The following is a 16682-nucleotide window of genomic DNA, read 5'->3' as shown; positions in this document are numbered from 1 at the left end:
CTGTCTGACGGATTTAAAGATTTACAGTTATTCACAAAAACTTTGCCTGTGGTGCCCTGGCCTAAACAATTTGCATTCATTGCCCCAGAACATGAAAAGCATGTGGATTGCTTAAGTATAGGATCATGTTGTGCTATCGGTTATTTTAGGATTTATATATGAAATTTATGATTGAATAATTTAATATCTGATGTCACTTAAATAAGAATCTTAGATCACTTAATTCTTGATATTTCTTCCTTTGCGTTCCTTCACAGCTAAGCTCTGTAAAGATTCGTGAAAGCTGCTTTTTAGACAGTATGGTGGAGAGGAAAGAAATGATGATTATTGAATGTGCTGTCATGTCTAAGTTGTGTCTAAGCTGAAATGAGAGCTGAGTTTAAAAACTAAAATCTACTTTCATGATTTCGATTACCTTGTAGTGTTGAGATCTTTATCACAAAATGATTGACCATGACTAACAGTGTGTTGTTGTGTCCATCTAGGTTGGTTACTGATTTATGTTTACTAGCAGTGCTTTAAAAATAGTGGCACATCAGTGCATTGGTGATACTGGCAGTTATTTACAAGAATTCATTATTCATCTCTGAGGTTAAAAAATTAAGCTCCATGAATATCCTTCTAGCAACAAAAGGCAGAGACATTAACATCATGTGGCATCAACATCGAAGTAATTCAGGAAATAGTAGTGCTGTAACTGACCTGCTGTTATTTAACGGCTAACTTCTGGTGACTCATGAGTGCATGCCTTCTCTCATGTCTGTTTGTTTGCATATGATGTGCTCCAAAGCACCCCTCCAAATGAGGGGAAATGTCCGGAATTAAAAAAAAAGTTGAGGGCAAATTACTTTATTATAACTGCAGGAGAAATCAGAGGCTTTGAAATTCAGCTGACATTAGAGACGTCTGGTGTCTGTGCCACTGTCTAATTTGCCACAGGCAGGTGAAAACCACAGGCTTTTAATCCACTTACTGTGGACACAGAGCTCCAGAGACACACAGACATAACAACAACAAAAAAAACATTTAGCAGAACCATGTGAATAAAAACATTTTAGTGTTATGCTGCAAGCTTCTTAGCTGGGTTGTCCTCCACTAAAGAAAGAAAATATTTCCCCTTGACATGACCTCATGAAGCCTGTGTGTTGAGACACCAAATAATTCAGTAATTCTCTCAGTTCACTGCTTCTAATAGTTTCTGATAGCCACTGTCAGTACAAAAGATCTGATCCAGAACATGATGAGCTGCAGGACTGGCTGATGCCTACAGTATATAGACGTATATAGACCCTTAGGCAGTTACTGGGGGTTCACAAAGATTGCGATAAAGCCTAATTGAACTAACACTTTAGAGCAAATTAAAACATTAAATATAATGGAGGTAGCACGTTGTCCCTTATGACATTAGGCATTAAAAATAAAAACCCAGATGGTGTTGAACAATAGTAAAGTCATTTTTGCAGTCTTGCGTTTTATACGTTTTATACGTTCAATTTTATACGTTGGAATTAAATTATCTTTTAAAGCTCCATAAGTGCATCAATTTGTACAAACTTAATTGAGATGACATTTGTGGTGTATAAATGCTCATAGATTTTACTATCAATGTGATTAGTAGTTTATTTTTCAGTATTGAATGAAATCAATTTCTTCCAACAGCTTCCCAAAATGTTGCATGATTTTGAAGTTGCAATTCATTGTGGGATTGACTTGACTTTGAGAGATGCATGCGATGGTTTGGCCAAAGCATTTTTAGGTGTCTTACGGAAATATCTAATGGTGATTTTCATATAATTTCAATTAAAAAAAAAACATAATAGAGTATTATATAGTAAAGGTTATTGGCATGATCATGGTTGTAGCCCTTTTTTATTTTTTAAATATTACAACAAAATATTAATCATGAATGTCATGCTACAAAGGTCATAATTTAGCACAAAGCACATCTATGAGTGTGAAAAACATTGAGGTGTCACAAAGTGATTGAGTCCAGTACTCACATAGGTTCGTCAAACACATGGGAATAACAGTGTCCTTCCTTTGGTGTTTATCCATCCAAGGTTATACTTATCCATCATCATAATGACTTGCATCCAGATTGGAGATCTGTTTCACTGACAAAATGCTGGAATAACAAAACATTTAGTTAAAAACTACTTGAAAGAAATTGTGCTGAAAGTTTTTGTCCGTATAAACGACTTGTATGTTATCTGTTTGTACTGTAGATAACACAGTGACCGTGTTCACTATAAGCATTTCGATATACAACTACTTGATGAGAAACAAGTCTTTCTTAATGTTCGCAGTCTGTGAAATATCACTTTCTCTGTTGTTCAGTGTGGAGATTCTTGGTTAACTTTTGTAGACTTATACAATTCCCTCGCTGCGTTTACTCCTCCACACCACTAGAGCAGTCATGAGTAGCGTCACCAGAATGGGCACCACGATAAAAGGCCCCAAGATCCGATTGGGTGGATCGTGAAGCAGCCGTCCAGACAACGAACAGTCATGGAAGTAGTGTCTGTGCACCCGGATGAAGAATTCATCCACCATTCGGTTGGGCCAGAAACAGTTCATCTTTAAAGCCACCAGGAACGTGCAGTTGGTTAGTTCTCCATAAGACCTTTAGGAGAGAAAACAGGAGGTTAATGTCGACTGTTTGCATAAGATGGTGTTGTGCACTTTTAAAGGTTTCAGGATGAAGAGAAAATGGTTTAAATGTGAAGTGTGTCAATGTTTGATATTGAAATACTTTCTCTTTCCCCGTAGGAGGCAGGAGAAGTGCAGAGCCAACTATAGGGAAGCCACTCGTAGGTTTATTTCCCAGAGAGTGTAAACACTGTGGCACTTTCAAATCATCATCATCGGAGTGGTTCTACATTCATTTTTAGCTCATTGCAGTGGCCACTGGTGATAGGAGAAACTGAGCTTTTGCAACTCCGAAACAATTAAACAGATTGCTTCACAATATGATTGACTGTTTTGAAGCGCTGGTCAAAACGGTGTAGATTGCAACAAAAAACTCAGCCTAATTTTGGATAAAGACACCTTTTACACCTTTACCAAGTGCAAATTGATTGAAAGTGTAACCTGCAATCTACCATTAAACATTAAGGCCTGTTTTCACAGACAGGATTAGGCCTTCGTTCAATTAGGGCATTTAGGTAGCTTTTTTAAATGTGCCATATTTGCAAAGGTTTTGAAGCTTCACAAAGCAGTGTTTCGAAAGCACCCATCACTAATGACCACAAGTGAAAACTTTCTCTGAGATAAAATGGCACCACTTTATTGATGACTTTACATTCAAATCATCTGGTTGATAATGTTTTGCACTTGCCTTTATTTTCACGCGGCAGTGAGGTCATACAAAAGTCATAGTGATATCTAAATTAGGTTACTGAAGATATTTTTTTAATAATTTGTCTAAAACCATTTTTGCAATTCCACTTGGTGCCACCGGTGATGCAGAAATTACACAATTCACTTTAAGATTAATATCAATTTAATATGTGCTGAAATATAAAAGTACTATCAATGAATTCACATCAAAACCTGCAAGATTTCAAGACTGTACTTGACTGTACATGGTCTGTAAGAAACATGAAAATAACCATAGGTTCACACGAATCTCTCTGGTGCAGTGCCTAATCATCCATAAAATCCACTACTGCATATTTGTGTGTGAGAGTGTGCGTGATATGTCTTTATTAAGCTGAAATAATGATTCTCTCAGTGATCATTAAGGAGCCCTGATGGAATGTGATTACTCCAATAATGATGATGATGGTGAAGAAGCTCAAGGAGAGTCTCTTCTTTAGATGAGCTCTTAATAGGTCCCTGTGTGAGTGTTAGACCCCTCCCCCCTCCCCCCTCCCCTGAGCCATCTATTTTTAAGCCCAGTCAGCCTAGCGTGGGATGCCTGGCATAACCGGTGCAGACTTTTAATCAAGAGGTTTCTTCCGGGCCTGTTTTAGGGGCTGGAGCAGACTGCACACCGCCTCCCCTCACATTTCACCCCGAGGGATAAAGATGGCTTGCAGGATGGCAGCTCAAACACTCGGGAAGTGCAAAAAGCACGTCTCATCTTCCCAAAGAGGCATGTGTGACACATATGGGTGTCTAGGTCACCCCTGTGTGCACAGCCAGGCAATGGAGGCTAGGGGGTGTTTGGGTAAAGGAAACGAGAACGAATTAAAGAAGTCAGTAGAGAATGACTGGAACTACTGCAAATTCAGGAGAGGGGTTTAAAGGATTGACTTGGAAACTGAATTTAAAACACTGAGCTACATTTTACTTACTGTTGCACTGCATTATTAAATGCAAGTCCATTTTTATAGTTTTCCCTTTATTATTTATTTTAATCGATTTTATAATTACATGCGATATTGATTTTAAACTTGAATTTTATTTTATACGTGTATGTGTGTGTATATATATATATATACTGTGCAATGTCAGTGTTTGTGTCGATGTGCCTGGGTACCACTGATAAATGTTAAAACAAAACAAAACAAAATCATTTGTGGTAGACATTCACTAATGGTGAGAGTGAGTCAGTTTTACTGGAATTAATGTTCAGGAGAAGCTCCAGCTTCTGTTAAACTCCGTCTGTTAATGGACTGACCCTGAGCTCACACCTCTGATCGTCTCTGTCTGCCCGTGTATTATTAGCATTCACATTAAAGACTAAAATAAACAAAGAACCATCCGAATGTATGCCCACAATGGACAGTTAAATTGTAAAGTAGCACTGTATTTATTTTTTCTCATTTCATTTTTAATTGTGTTTGCTAAGACAAGTGTCTTTATTATTACTGCTCATATTTGAAGTGAACATATGAGTACTGCTCATACTTATGATTAGAGAACAAACCCCTAAACGTTTTAAACTCACTGCTTTGGCTGGATAACTTAAGTAGCTTTATAAAGGCCTCTACCATTGAACATGAACAGAATCATGCAGTGAAGACTATGCCAGTAACTGAAGCTATTTTAATTAGCATTATTTTTGGATGATGTTCTCTTTTTCCAGTTTTTTCATGTTTGCTTAAATAGTTCATATTGCATGAAAAATTGTATCTTTTTTTTTTTTTTTTGTTCTATTGACATAATGTTCCTTTGATGTTTATTTTATTACTGACTGTCTACTTGTCTTGAATAATTACTTGATAAAGGAGCTTGTTCAATAGCACATTCCTCTTTCCTGTGTTATCGAAATTGGTATAGAGAATTGTAAAATTTCACTGGTACCGTCTACTGAAATTTTGGTATTGTGACAGCTGACGCACAACACATTTAGAAATATTAGTATATATGAGCACATTGTGGCCATTTTAAGAGGCCACAGGGTCAGAGGGCAACAGGCCTCAATAGAAGCTACACAGCAGCACATTTAAAAATGGCAAAAGATGGATCCATGTAAAAACTGTATAAATGGCATAGTCCCATTGTGACATTTCATAGGCTCTTAAAGAGGTGGCCATCATGAACGTGAGAGAATCAGAAATCTAATAATATAATATCCTCTCCAGGTGGATTGCAGTGTAAAGCTATGCACATAAGGTTGTGCCATTCAACAGCAGTCATCACATTTTCTTTAATCTATATGGGTTTTCAACACTATGCCATCGTACATTCATTTAATTTGAAAGCCATTTTGGTTAGAGAATCTTCCTAATTCATATACACATCAAACCAGGATGAGACGCGCTCAACTATCTGAAAAATAATCTTCTAGTTTCTGCTCTGCTGAAGAGACAAATGAGTATTTCTGTTTATATTTAACTACTTCATCCAACTGTACAGAGTGATGAAGAAGAGATGCCAAACGTATCATCACCAGCATGAACAGAAACAGCTGTGGCAATATTTAGCCTGTAGCATTAGTTGGAGAGGAAGTCATTTAGTGAACAAGTTAAATTTGGATGTTTAATCATAAAGAACCAGCTTCATTTTTGCCCTGTCAAAACCTATTATCATGCAATTAACAAGTGAATACAGATAAGATGAAACAGTTCTGGTTAAGATCCTTTGACTGCAGATGTGAGACATCCGGTGATATCTTTGCATTAAGGTCATCATTTACTTTCATGTCATTCCAAACCCGTATGACTTTCTTCTGTGGAATACAAAAGATGTCGAGGCATAATGATGTCTTAAATATAGGGCCGGTTCATCACACAATACTATCTTCAGACGACCACAACGTCTACTTTTATAGTGCTTCTCTTTTTTTATAATTAGACAAAATTACAGCTTAATAGACTTTGATAAAACTTTATTAGGGGCAAAATAATTGGTTGTGGGGGAAACAGTCACATTAGGGAGAGTCACACATTTGGTAAACATGAATATAAAGCATTTTCACACAATAAATATTGAAATGTTTATTTCACTCTTTGTTAACATTGTTTACATAAATGTTTTGATGTATTTTTGTAGTTTTATAGTTTATAATGGGACAAAGATACCACAACATTTAGACAGGGAATTTGAAAAGTAGAAATAAATGATGAAGGTATATGTTAAAAAGTTCATCTACTGGCAAGAAATATTTTCTTTCAATTAGATTTTCATATTCAGTTCAATTATGATTTACTTTACATTATTTATTATCAGTTTAATTAATCTTTGTATTTAAGAGGGAAGTGCCTAAAAGAAGCTGCACAAATGAGAGTTCTTAGTTGTTTTGCACTATGATTAACTGATAATAATATACTGAGTTTAATATAAAACTCAGCAAATCTTTCAGTCTATAGGTGACTGCTGGTGCTTTTCTCCATTGACCATGTGATGGGAAAGTCTTCCTGCAGCTTTCAGTCTTGTAAGACAGCAGATTGAATTTCAAAATGGTTTAACACCACTAAATATAACTTGTGTGACAGGACAGAGAGAGTCAGGGCCAAACATCAACACATAGAGACCATGACTACAGCAGTGTCACTGTTCATGCTGTGGCTTTCCTACACCACCATAACCAGTCACAGCATAAAGATCGCAGCAATGGTTTCACGTTGCCATTTTCATGTTCGATCAATGCTTTTACTCCTGCTCATCCCTACTGGCACTGCACTATTTGTCAATAAAACCTCTTTCCAAACCCTGCAGTATACATTGTGACAGATTCATGAAACCATCCTAATTCAGCTCATGCTGAAATATAACATTGCTAAAATCATTTTTCTTAATAAACATTTTGTTTTTTGTTTGGCAAAAAAAAAAAAAAGTCTTTAAAAAAATAGTATAATTAAAAAGTATATATATATATATATACATTAAATATATAAATAATCACTAAATGTAGTTACAATTTAATATAAAATGCCAAAGTGGGAAGAAATATAAACTTGAGGTGGAAACAAGTAGTTTAATTACCCCACTGGAAATTTTTCAGTATCTCATGCCATGTTGCTGTAAATGTATATTGTTTTAAGGATATTTACTTGATTGTACTGGAAAACAATATAATTGTTATGTTATGATTTATTTTATTTTATTATATTTTAGCAGTGAAATGCCTTTTTATGTCAGCTGTGTTTCTCATACTTATAAATGTTAATAATTTTCCAGATTAATAATATTCATCGATAATTTTGGTTTTTGGAGCTCTATAGAAACAGCACATTCAACCGAAGACTGTTTGTAGCAGAACCCAAAACAACAGTGACCCAGAAGATCACATACTCGATGATCCAGAAACATCCTCATAAAACATTTCGAGCATGTGCCTCTGGAACAGTTACAGAAGCAGTTGATCTTTGTCCGCTGAATGCTGAAGGTGATGAGAATTGTTGAAACATATTATAAAGTGTCACCCTCTTGTTGGCTCTTTCAGTCACTCTCTAAGTTATTAAGTGTCATCAAGGCTGACAGAGGAGTTAAATGCTTTCAAGTGTGGTCACATTCCCCAGAGCTAATAAAAACTAGCCCACAAACACCTGGACTGTAATGTAAAAGGGGGGTGCATGCTCGCGGGGGAACAGATGGACATTGGGATCAGAACCTAAACTCTGCGACTGCATGGGCAGGAGAAGGATATTTCAAGGGGGGAATCTTCCCCTATAATTCCATCTTTTATATTGCATTCAGTTGGGTAACACATTTGTTGAATTTACTACATCTCTATGGCAGTATAAGCCATATGGTTATTTCCCAATGTAATTCATATAACTTACAAGTACAGACACTGCAGGAAGTTTTGTCACTTCGTATCACTGCATTCAGATACATTTAAACTCCAGGACAGTCTGTTAACCAGCAACTCTAGATTTCAGTATTCAAAAAACAGTCACTTTACTTTTTCTTCTCTCCTTTAGTTTCACAAGCGATCTCATGAGCCGCCTGTCCTCATGCAGTCTCATCAGGATGGACAGGACAACAGGTCACAGAGGGGCCAAAGAGTCAGAACTGCCCAAACACCAGATGGTGTACACAGAAATTATGGGTACAATGAGTCAAGACACCTGAGCTCGAGTTACAGGATCTCTGACTTATTATGTGCTTGAAGAGGATCACATCCATCATGGAATAGATTTTTTGAGAGGCCAAATGGGGAATAGCCTCTAATATTTTCTCATGGCCTGAAAACATCACCATTATGTGTCTGGATTAAGCCACTAGAAGTCTTGGGACGTGTGTCTCTTACTTTTTAATTAGATCATTAAATTGTTCAATTAAACTCAATATAATTGTAAAAGGATATATAATTTTAAATTAGCAGTTCAAATATCAACAAAGAACATTTATTACCAGACTAATTATGCCTTTTTTGAACACATTAATTAGGTCTGACATTTTGTCTCCTTGACTAATTCAGATAGCACACATCTAAACCTCAATAAAATGGCTATGAAGTCTAAATTCAATATGATTACATACACCAGGCAAATTTTAAAGATTCAGAGCAGAGATGTGTTGGTCAAATTTTAGCTTGAATAATGGCTTTTAGCTGTCATGTAACCATTAGCAGAATAAAGCCCTGAAGCACATACAGGCAATCCTTTCTTTGCTAACTATAGATACTGACACTGACAAGGTTTATTTATTATGACCAATTACCAAGGTTTTCATTCAGTTAGGCTACTTGTTATCTGTTGTTAGTAATGGCACAAAAATAGATAAAGGTTAGTGTTGCCCATTTATCAACTTTAAGTTTTGGAATTGTTGTAACTGCCAGATCTCATTTGTACAAGCACATATTCAAACGTGATGCCTCAAGACACGCTTTCTCTCTCTCTCTCTGTTTTTGGAGCTTGACAGCTCTTAGTCACTGTACTATTTTGTTGTATGGAGAGACATTTTTTTTTGAGCTCCACAGAAAAAAAGAATATCAGGTTTGGAACAACAATATTTTTATTTTGGACATTATACCATTAAAATTATGTCCTGCAATAAATAACCTAAAACCACAACTCGATCTCTAGAAGCTGAGTTTTTGTCTCTTCTTCGATGTAATGTTTGCATTTTATTAAACCTGTTGGGATCTGTTTTGTGCTTGTTAAATCAGTAGCAAAACACTTCACAGTGAGGTTTTAACACTTTAACACATACCTCGGGGGTCTTTAGTGACCCAGGACATCATTCACTTCTCTCCTCCTTATTCATGTTTTAAAGTTAGACATCAACATTCGTAATATTCCTCAATCAATTTAATATAAAATATAAAAGAATGCCTGATTTTGTTCAACTGAAATTGTATAGGGTCGCTGACGACCCGAGGTGTGTAACAGTGCAAGTATATTTTTCTGCACAATAATAATTGAACCTTTTTTGATGGCTGAAAAAGTTTATTCCACAAGCTGGCAAATAGTGTCTTATACACAATGATGAAGTGATGTTTCACTCATAGTGAGCGCAGGCAGAAAACAAAAGAATAGAAAGTATAATGAGCAAAACTTGAATAGGCCTAGGGTGCTTCTCATTTGTACATCCTCATTTTCTTTCCTCGCTTCCTTTCCTCGCGTCTCAGCTCCACCCCCTGTAGGATGCAAAGGAAGGCTGCAAGGAAAGAAAATGAGGACGGAGTAATCGAATGTAACTTTTTTTATACATTGGAATACTTGATCACTCGAGCGTCACTTCACCGCGTCATCAGCAGCGCTCAAAAGACCTGCTCTTATGTTGTTGAAGTTTGTTTATTTAAGAAATTCATAATAAATAATAATAAAGCAAGATACCCTGTTGAAATATGTGAGATGTGTGGTTTAAAATAAACTGCAAAGGTAAAGTATAAATTAAAATTATTGTGACCGATGTGAAGGGGGAGGAGAATTTATACGTGCGTCACATTTTAGTCAATAAAACTCTTCCGCATAGAATACATCTGTGTATCCTCGCTCATGACCCCTAAGGAAGCCTCCTCACTCCTCGATCCTCGCGGTGCACTTAGAGAATTGAGATGGCTGAGCTCGATCGGTTTCCGGGTCATAGGATGGAGGACGGAGGAGCGAGGAGACGAGGAGGGATATTGAGAAGCACCCTCAGTGATTTACTGCAGAGCAAGTACTGAACGCAATCAAATATTATTGTCACTGTCACTTGTTGGTTGATCTGGTGAAGAAACTGTCAGCGATCAAAATATTGACTTTGAAGATGTTGAAAAGTATAGTTTTGAGAATATGTTCGAGATGCTGAATGAACTGGGAAATGAGCTCTGACGAGGACAGTGACGATGGTATAAAACATCTGGTCAAACTGAACCCTTCCAAGATCCAAAAAGTAACAAAATATGCTTTATTTTATTCTTCTGTAATTGTTACTTTTATATCAGTAGAGTTTTATATTATTGCGAAAAATAGAGATTCATCAGTGTAAGATATAGATCCGAGTCGCTAAAGACCCGAATATGTAGTAATGATTGGCGAAACATTCATGCATTTAATGGTTACATCTGTTCCTTAATCTAATTTCTTCAGAAAAGCGAAAATTGTTTTAGACAAACACCTGCCTAACTCCAGCTCTTCATTGTTAATTTGTATATATTTAACAAGCCTATTTTGCCTCTAAACAGTGCTTTAAGAGGAGTTTAATGAGCATACGGCACACACACAGGAATGACCCTTGGCAGAGCAAAAGGCTATGTCAGTAGATTGTTGGTTCTCGCCAAGGCGGTTTAATGCTTCATTGCCCAGGTGAGACAATTTGCTGAAGTCCAACAGTGCTTGCCGCCTCTGATCGCTTGTATATCTTAATTACCTGCAGTTGACTGCCCTCAGTGCTCGATAAGTCTTACCTCACTACTTCTGAGGCTCATTGGAGGCCACACGCCGTTCTACAGCGTTGCTCAGCCCTCATCCCAGACCTGTGGCTGTCTCTAGATGGTGCTTTGTACATAATTGAGCAACGGAGTTGGATGACACCATGGAGGGAGCCGAGGGGCCATACATACTTTAATGAGCGCTGTTTCACAGGTGAGTGGGGCACTTGAACCTGCACCCAGATCTGAGAACACCATGAAATCCCCTGAGCTATGAAAGAGCAACCATTGAGCAATAACACACTTCTCTAGGAAGGCTGACAAACTGAGCCTGGAGTCGAACTTCATGGTAAAAAAAAGTGCAGCACTGAATCATGGATTAATATTGTTCACTTTCTGTCCTGCCATGACAGATTTATGTCATGAATTTTCTATTGATTTAAGGAAGTGTGGCATCAGTCATTTTTGATGTACTCTGTATTTTAAATAAAGCCATCTAACTTAAGTCTGTGCTTGTTATTAAGGTTTAACCACAGATAAATCATTGAATCAGACAGAAAAATATTGTTAGCCATGATTTAAGGCTTCGATTTTGTTTGGTGGGCTAAAGCACTTCTAATGTAAAAAAGCACAAAAATGAAATACCAAAGATCAAGGTCATGATAAACCATTATACACAGTTAGCAGAATCTATGACTCACTGTCTAAAGGGAATCACTCAAACTGCTTTTAATAAAGTTGATATGAATAATCATTTTGTGTCATAATGCCTCAGTATAACAATACCCGCAGGAATCAGTCGTCCTCCTCAACACAATTCTTTTTGTTTGCAACTTTAGGGCAACATTCTGAGATTTTGATCTGAATGACAACAAATGTACCAGCAGTTTTGTTAATGAACACCAAGAACATTTTGCTCTGACAATCTCTCCACTTCATAGTGGAGCAAAAATCTATGTTAAAGTGAGGCACTTACAGTGGAAGTGAATGAAGTAAATCCATAAAAGTTCAAATATTCAATAGACAATATATGTGTTAACAAGATTTTCTGTGTAAAGCTACAGTATATCTAAATTTTCAACTACATCACCATGACAATGAAACGGCATAAACTCTAAAACCTTAATTAAAATGCCTGGGAAAATGTTTTAAATGTCACACCTCAAATAATACAATAATTTTAAGCTAATAATTAATGTGCTTTTATAAAATCATAAAATCATTCTTCAGTAATCTACCCCATTCACTTATATTATAAGCGCTTAACCGTAACATCATAATAAAAAAAAAGTCATGTAAATGTCATCATTTAATCACCCTTATGTTGTTCCAAACCTGTTTGACTTTTTTCTTTAGTAGAAAAAAAAAAGATATTTGGAAGAATGCTTGTAACCAATCAGTTTTGGTTACCATTGACTTCCATTGTATGGACGACAAAAAAACAAACAAAAAAAAACATTTTCAAAATATATTAAAGAGAATAAATAAATATATAGTATAAAGAATAAAGAAAGTCATACAGACATGACATCAGGAACGACATCAGTACGAGTACATGGCAAAGTTTTAATTTTTGGGTGGACTTTCCCTTTAATTACAATGAATTCGAGAACCGTAAAACACTGTCAGCATTTTGCACGTTCGCACGAGCTACAGTACAGTATGTACGAGGTAGGTCGCAGGGGACAAACAGTGTATGAAATGTTGATGACAGGGACTGGCAGACCTTGCTGGCCCCGATCCGACAGCCTTGACATCCAGTGTCACTTTTCTTGACTGTTGCACTGGAGCGCAACGGTTTCAGTCTAACGTCAGAGTGGAAGTTTTTTAGGGTCAGTTGTCAAAGGCACAAAGGTAAAGCTTAGACAGTTCTTGTTAAGTTCTTCAATATCATGTGTTTTCTGGGGCACCACAAATAACCTCCTCCATTATGTCACAGAGACAGCTGCGCATATGGAGGCATTTCCCAGGAACAGTGTACGCCTGGAGCTGTGCCACATGGCACACTAAATCCCTCTGAAGTATATTACGGTATGGGAACCCCTGTCGTCTCTCTTACTGAGAAAACTCTTCACTAACCTTGTCATGAACTGTTCAAATAAACATGCAGGTGTGTCAGCGGCAAGGTATGATTGCGCTGAACAAAAGTTGTTGAATGAGTGCTGAACCAAACTGTATCAGTATGTTTTTTCATTTAAAGGTATAGCGGAGGATTTTTTATTTCCGGGTGGATCACCTATACTATTGGTCCTCCTAATTGTCAATCATTCTGGTGAATCAATCAAACTTTTCAAAAAGTGGAGAGGGCGGGTCTTATCTAAAATTCGGAAAGATCCTCCGCTATACCTTTAATATTCAACAAATATTATTGATCTACCTTACTTAAGGTGGACGATGACGCAATTTTCTTCTAGAAACAAACTTTGTTGTATTATTTTCATGTTATCACTGTGAAGCTGCTTTGATACAAATCTGTATTGTAAAAAGTGCTATATAAAAAAAGGTGACTTGACTTGACTTGTTTTTGAAAGAAGTTTCTTTCAAGAATGTTCACCAAGGCCTCATTTCTAATGATAAAATACAATAATACTGTTTAAAATATTTTTTAAAAGATTGTAATTTGTAATAATATTTCAATGTATTTTATTCAAAGCTGAATTTTCAAGTCTTCAGTCACATGATCCTTCAGAAATCATTCTAATATGCTAATTGGGTGCTCAAAAAACATTTATTGGGCTTTTGAATTTATAAACTTTTGGGCTGCTTAAAATGTGTCATAGTTTTCACAAAAATATTAAGAATTCTTTGATGAATAGAAAGTAAAAAACAAAAAAAAAACAATTTAAAATAGAAATTGTAACAGTGTTGTAGCAAGTATGTACTGTTACTTTTAATGCATCCTTTCTGAATAAAAGAATACATTTCTAGACCCTATACAGTTTTTACAAAAAAATGAATGCGAAAACACGCATTTTTTAAAAATAATTGTATTATTGTATTATAATGTATTATACACACCCGAGGTGTGTAACAGTGTAAGTATATATTTTTTCTGCCCAACAATAATAGAATCTTTGATGACTGGATAAGTTTATTCCACAAGGTGGAAAATAGTGTCTGATACACAATGATGAAGTGATGTTTCACTCATATTACCACACGCAGAAAACAAAAGAATAGAAAGTATCATTGGCAAAACTTGAATAGGCTCAGTGATTTACTGCAGAGCAAGTACTGAACACAATCAAACATTAGTGTCACTGTCACTTGATGGTAGATCTGGTGAAGAAACTGTCAGCGATCAAAATATTGATTTCGAAGATATTAAAAATGTCGCTGAATGTACTGGGAAATGAGCTCTGACGAGGACAGTGATGATGAGTCAGACTGGTAACCTGAAAGTTGCGGGTTTGAAATGACTGAAGTGCTCATGTGCAAGGCACCTAACCCCCAATCACTCCCCGGTCACCACAGCAAAAATGGCTGCCCACTGCTCTGGGTGTGTCCACGGTTTGCAGTGTGTGTGTGTTCACTACTCACTACTCCTAATGTGTGTGCACTAACTTGGATGGGTTAAATGCAGAGGACAAATTCCTAATATGGGTTACCATACTCGGCCTTTACATGTCATATATGTCAGCTAATCAGAATCAAGAAATTACCAATAATATATTAAATCCTACAAGTGTCATGTTTCTCACTTACTCAACAGTGTCCTCCCAGCTGCACCACTGTTGCTGGTTGAGAACCTCCATGTCCAGCTTGAACTTGACCAGGCAGAACTCCTCAATGGCATTTCCATAGAGACTGCTACATGCCATCATTAGCACAGGCAGGTTGACTGCAAGAGAAAAAGAATGGAGGATGAAGAAGGAAAAACATCTCAATTATTCTTTACTCCACAGATCACGGTTGGTACTGTGTGTGAAATTTTTTTTAGATACATAAATAGTGGAGCTCACTGGTAAAGAAACATCACAAATGAGATCTCTTTATACTGTAACTCAACTGGTTTCCATAGACACCAAAATTCTCTCAAGATCAAATGATCGGCGTTATGTAATTGTACAGCTCTCATACTCTTACATGTCAATAATTGTCTCATCTATGTCTATTGTTATTAGTAAGGGGTAATTTAAATTTTGGTTTGTTTGTTTTAGCCTATTTAAAGTAGGGGGAAAATGTTTCCATTCTAAAAAAGAACCCATCTATTTTAATATCTCATTTACCCAGATTTTCCCATAGGAATAATAAGGCAAGTGGTTAATCAGGATTTGTTTTAACCACATCCCTAGCACATGATGAGTTGTCGACTGTGTCTGTCATCTGACCTTAATAAATCAATAGGCTGAAATCAGAGGAAGATTTTAACAAAACACATTTAAATCAGCATGAGAAAATGTTTAAGCACGCAAGTTGCTATTTTGATGTGTCTCAATAATAAAGAAGGACACTTAAAACTCAGAACGTTCTCATTAATCATAATGTTTAATGAAATGGACACTGTAGTCTATTGCTGATACCACATTTATAAGTTTAGACTCACCCTGCAGTTTGTAAATGGCATAAATCAAGCTTTACTTGATTGAACCTGGGACAGTTCTTTAAAATTGAACATCACGTCCAGATAACCAGCAGACGTGCTGTAATTAATTTATTTAATATAAAACTCTCCAAAAAAGCCAGAAACGAATTAAACATTTCAAAAGCTATAGCAAAGGTCTGAATAGAGTGTAAAAGAAAAAGAAAAAAAACTTCAGAGGAGAAACAAAGATGAGTCATTTCATTAACTCTGATATAATGGTATTAATGTGCAGCTCTTGGAACACAATAGCCTTTTAAACAGAGAAACCATTGTCTCACTGTCCTTTTCTTTCAAATTCTCTGTTTTCTCTCTCCTTCCTATTGTTTTATTCTCCTATAGAGATCAATGGTACGAATGTAGCACTCGCCCCCAATGCCGTACAGAAAAGTGTCTGATCAGTATGAAAGACGGACTCACGGTCAGAGCCGCAGTGACGGTGCTCCCCTCGGCTCATTGTTAGTCAACAACAGCTATCACATCAATTATGTGACAGCTGAGAGTCCCACAAGAAAAATAAAGAGGAAGGTCAAACAAAAAACAAAGGAATTTGTGCAGGATTATATCAGACTTTCTTATCAGTATTCCTATCAGACTTTCATAATCTTGAAGGATCCTAATGGGAATTCACTGGATAATCTGAATCCCAACAGATTTTTTTTTTTTTTTTTTGGTTGATGCCTTTTTATAGGATAATGTAGTAAAGGATAGATTTGTGTTTTGTATTGAATAAAAACTCTCTGAAAACTTTTTTAAAATTGTGATTCCAGAGTTAGTCCTTACACATTCCTTTCAGCTGAACAATGACACGATTTTCTTTTTAGAGCTGGTTTACAGCAGAACTGAACTCTGTTCGTCATCATTGAATTATTATTTTCCTGTTATCACTGTAAAGCTATATATATT

General features: G+C 36.3%; 1 protein-coding gene across 1 annotated transcript in view; it reads right to left on the bottom strand.

The window, feature by feature from the left end:
- Positions 1–754: 754 nt before the first annotated feature.
- Positions 755–16682, bottom strand: part of ramp1 (receptor activity modifying protein 1) — a 35661-nt gene continuing 19733 nt past the window's right edge. Inside the window, exons 2-3 of the mRNA XM_081368060.1 lie at positions 14900–15035; positions 755–2623 (exon numbers count right to left, since the gene is read on the bottom strand). Coding sequence (XP_081224186.1) covers positions 2368–2623; positions 14900–15035 — 392 coding nt within the window. The 3' untranslated portion in view covers positions 755–2367. The remainder of the gene's footprint in view (positions 2624–14899; positions 15036–16682) is intronic.

Source organism: Scardinius erythrophthalmus (genome assembly GCF_964197995.2).
Source record: "Scardinius erythrophthalmus genome assembly, chromosome: 6".
Lineage (NCBI taxonomy): Eukaryota > Metazoa > Chordata > Actinopteri > Cypriniformes > Leuciscidae > Scardinius > Scardinius erythrophthalmus.
This window is presented reverse-complemented; position numbering and strand designations above follow the sequence as displayed.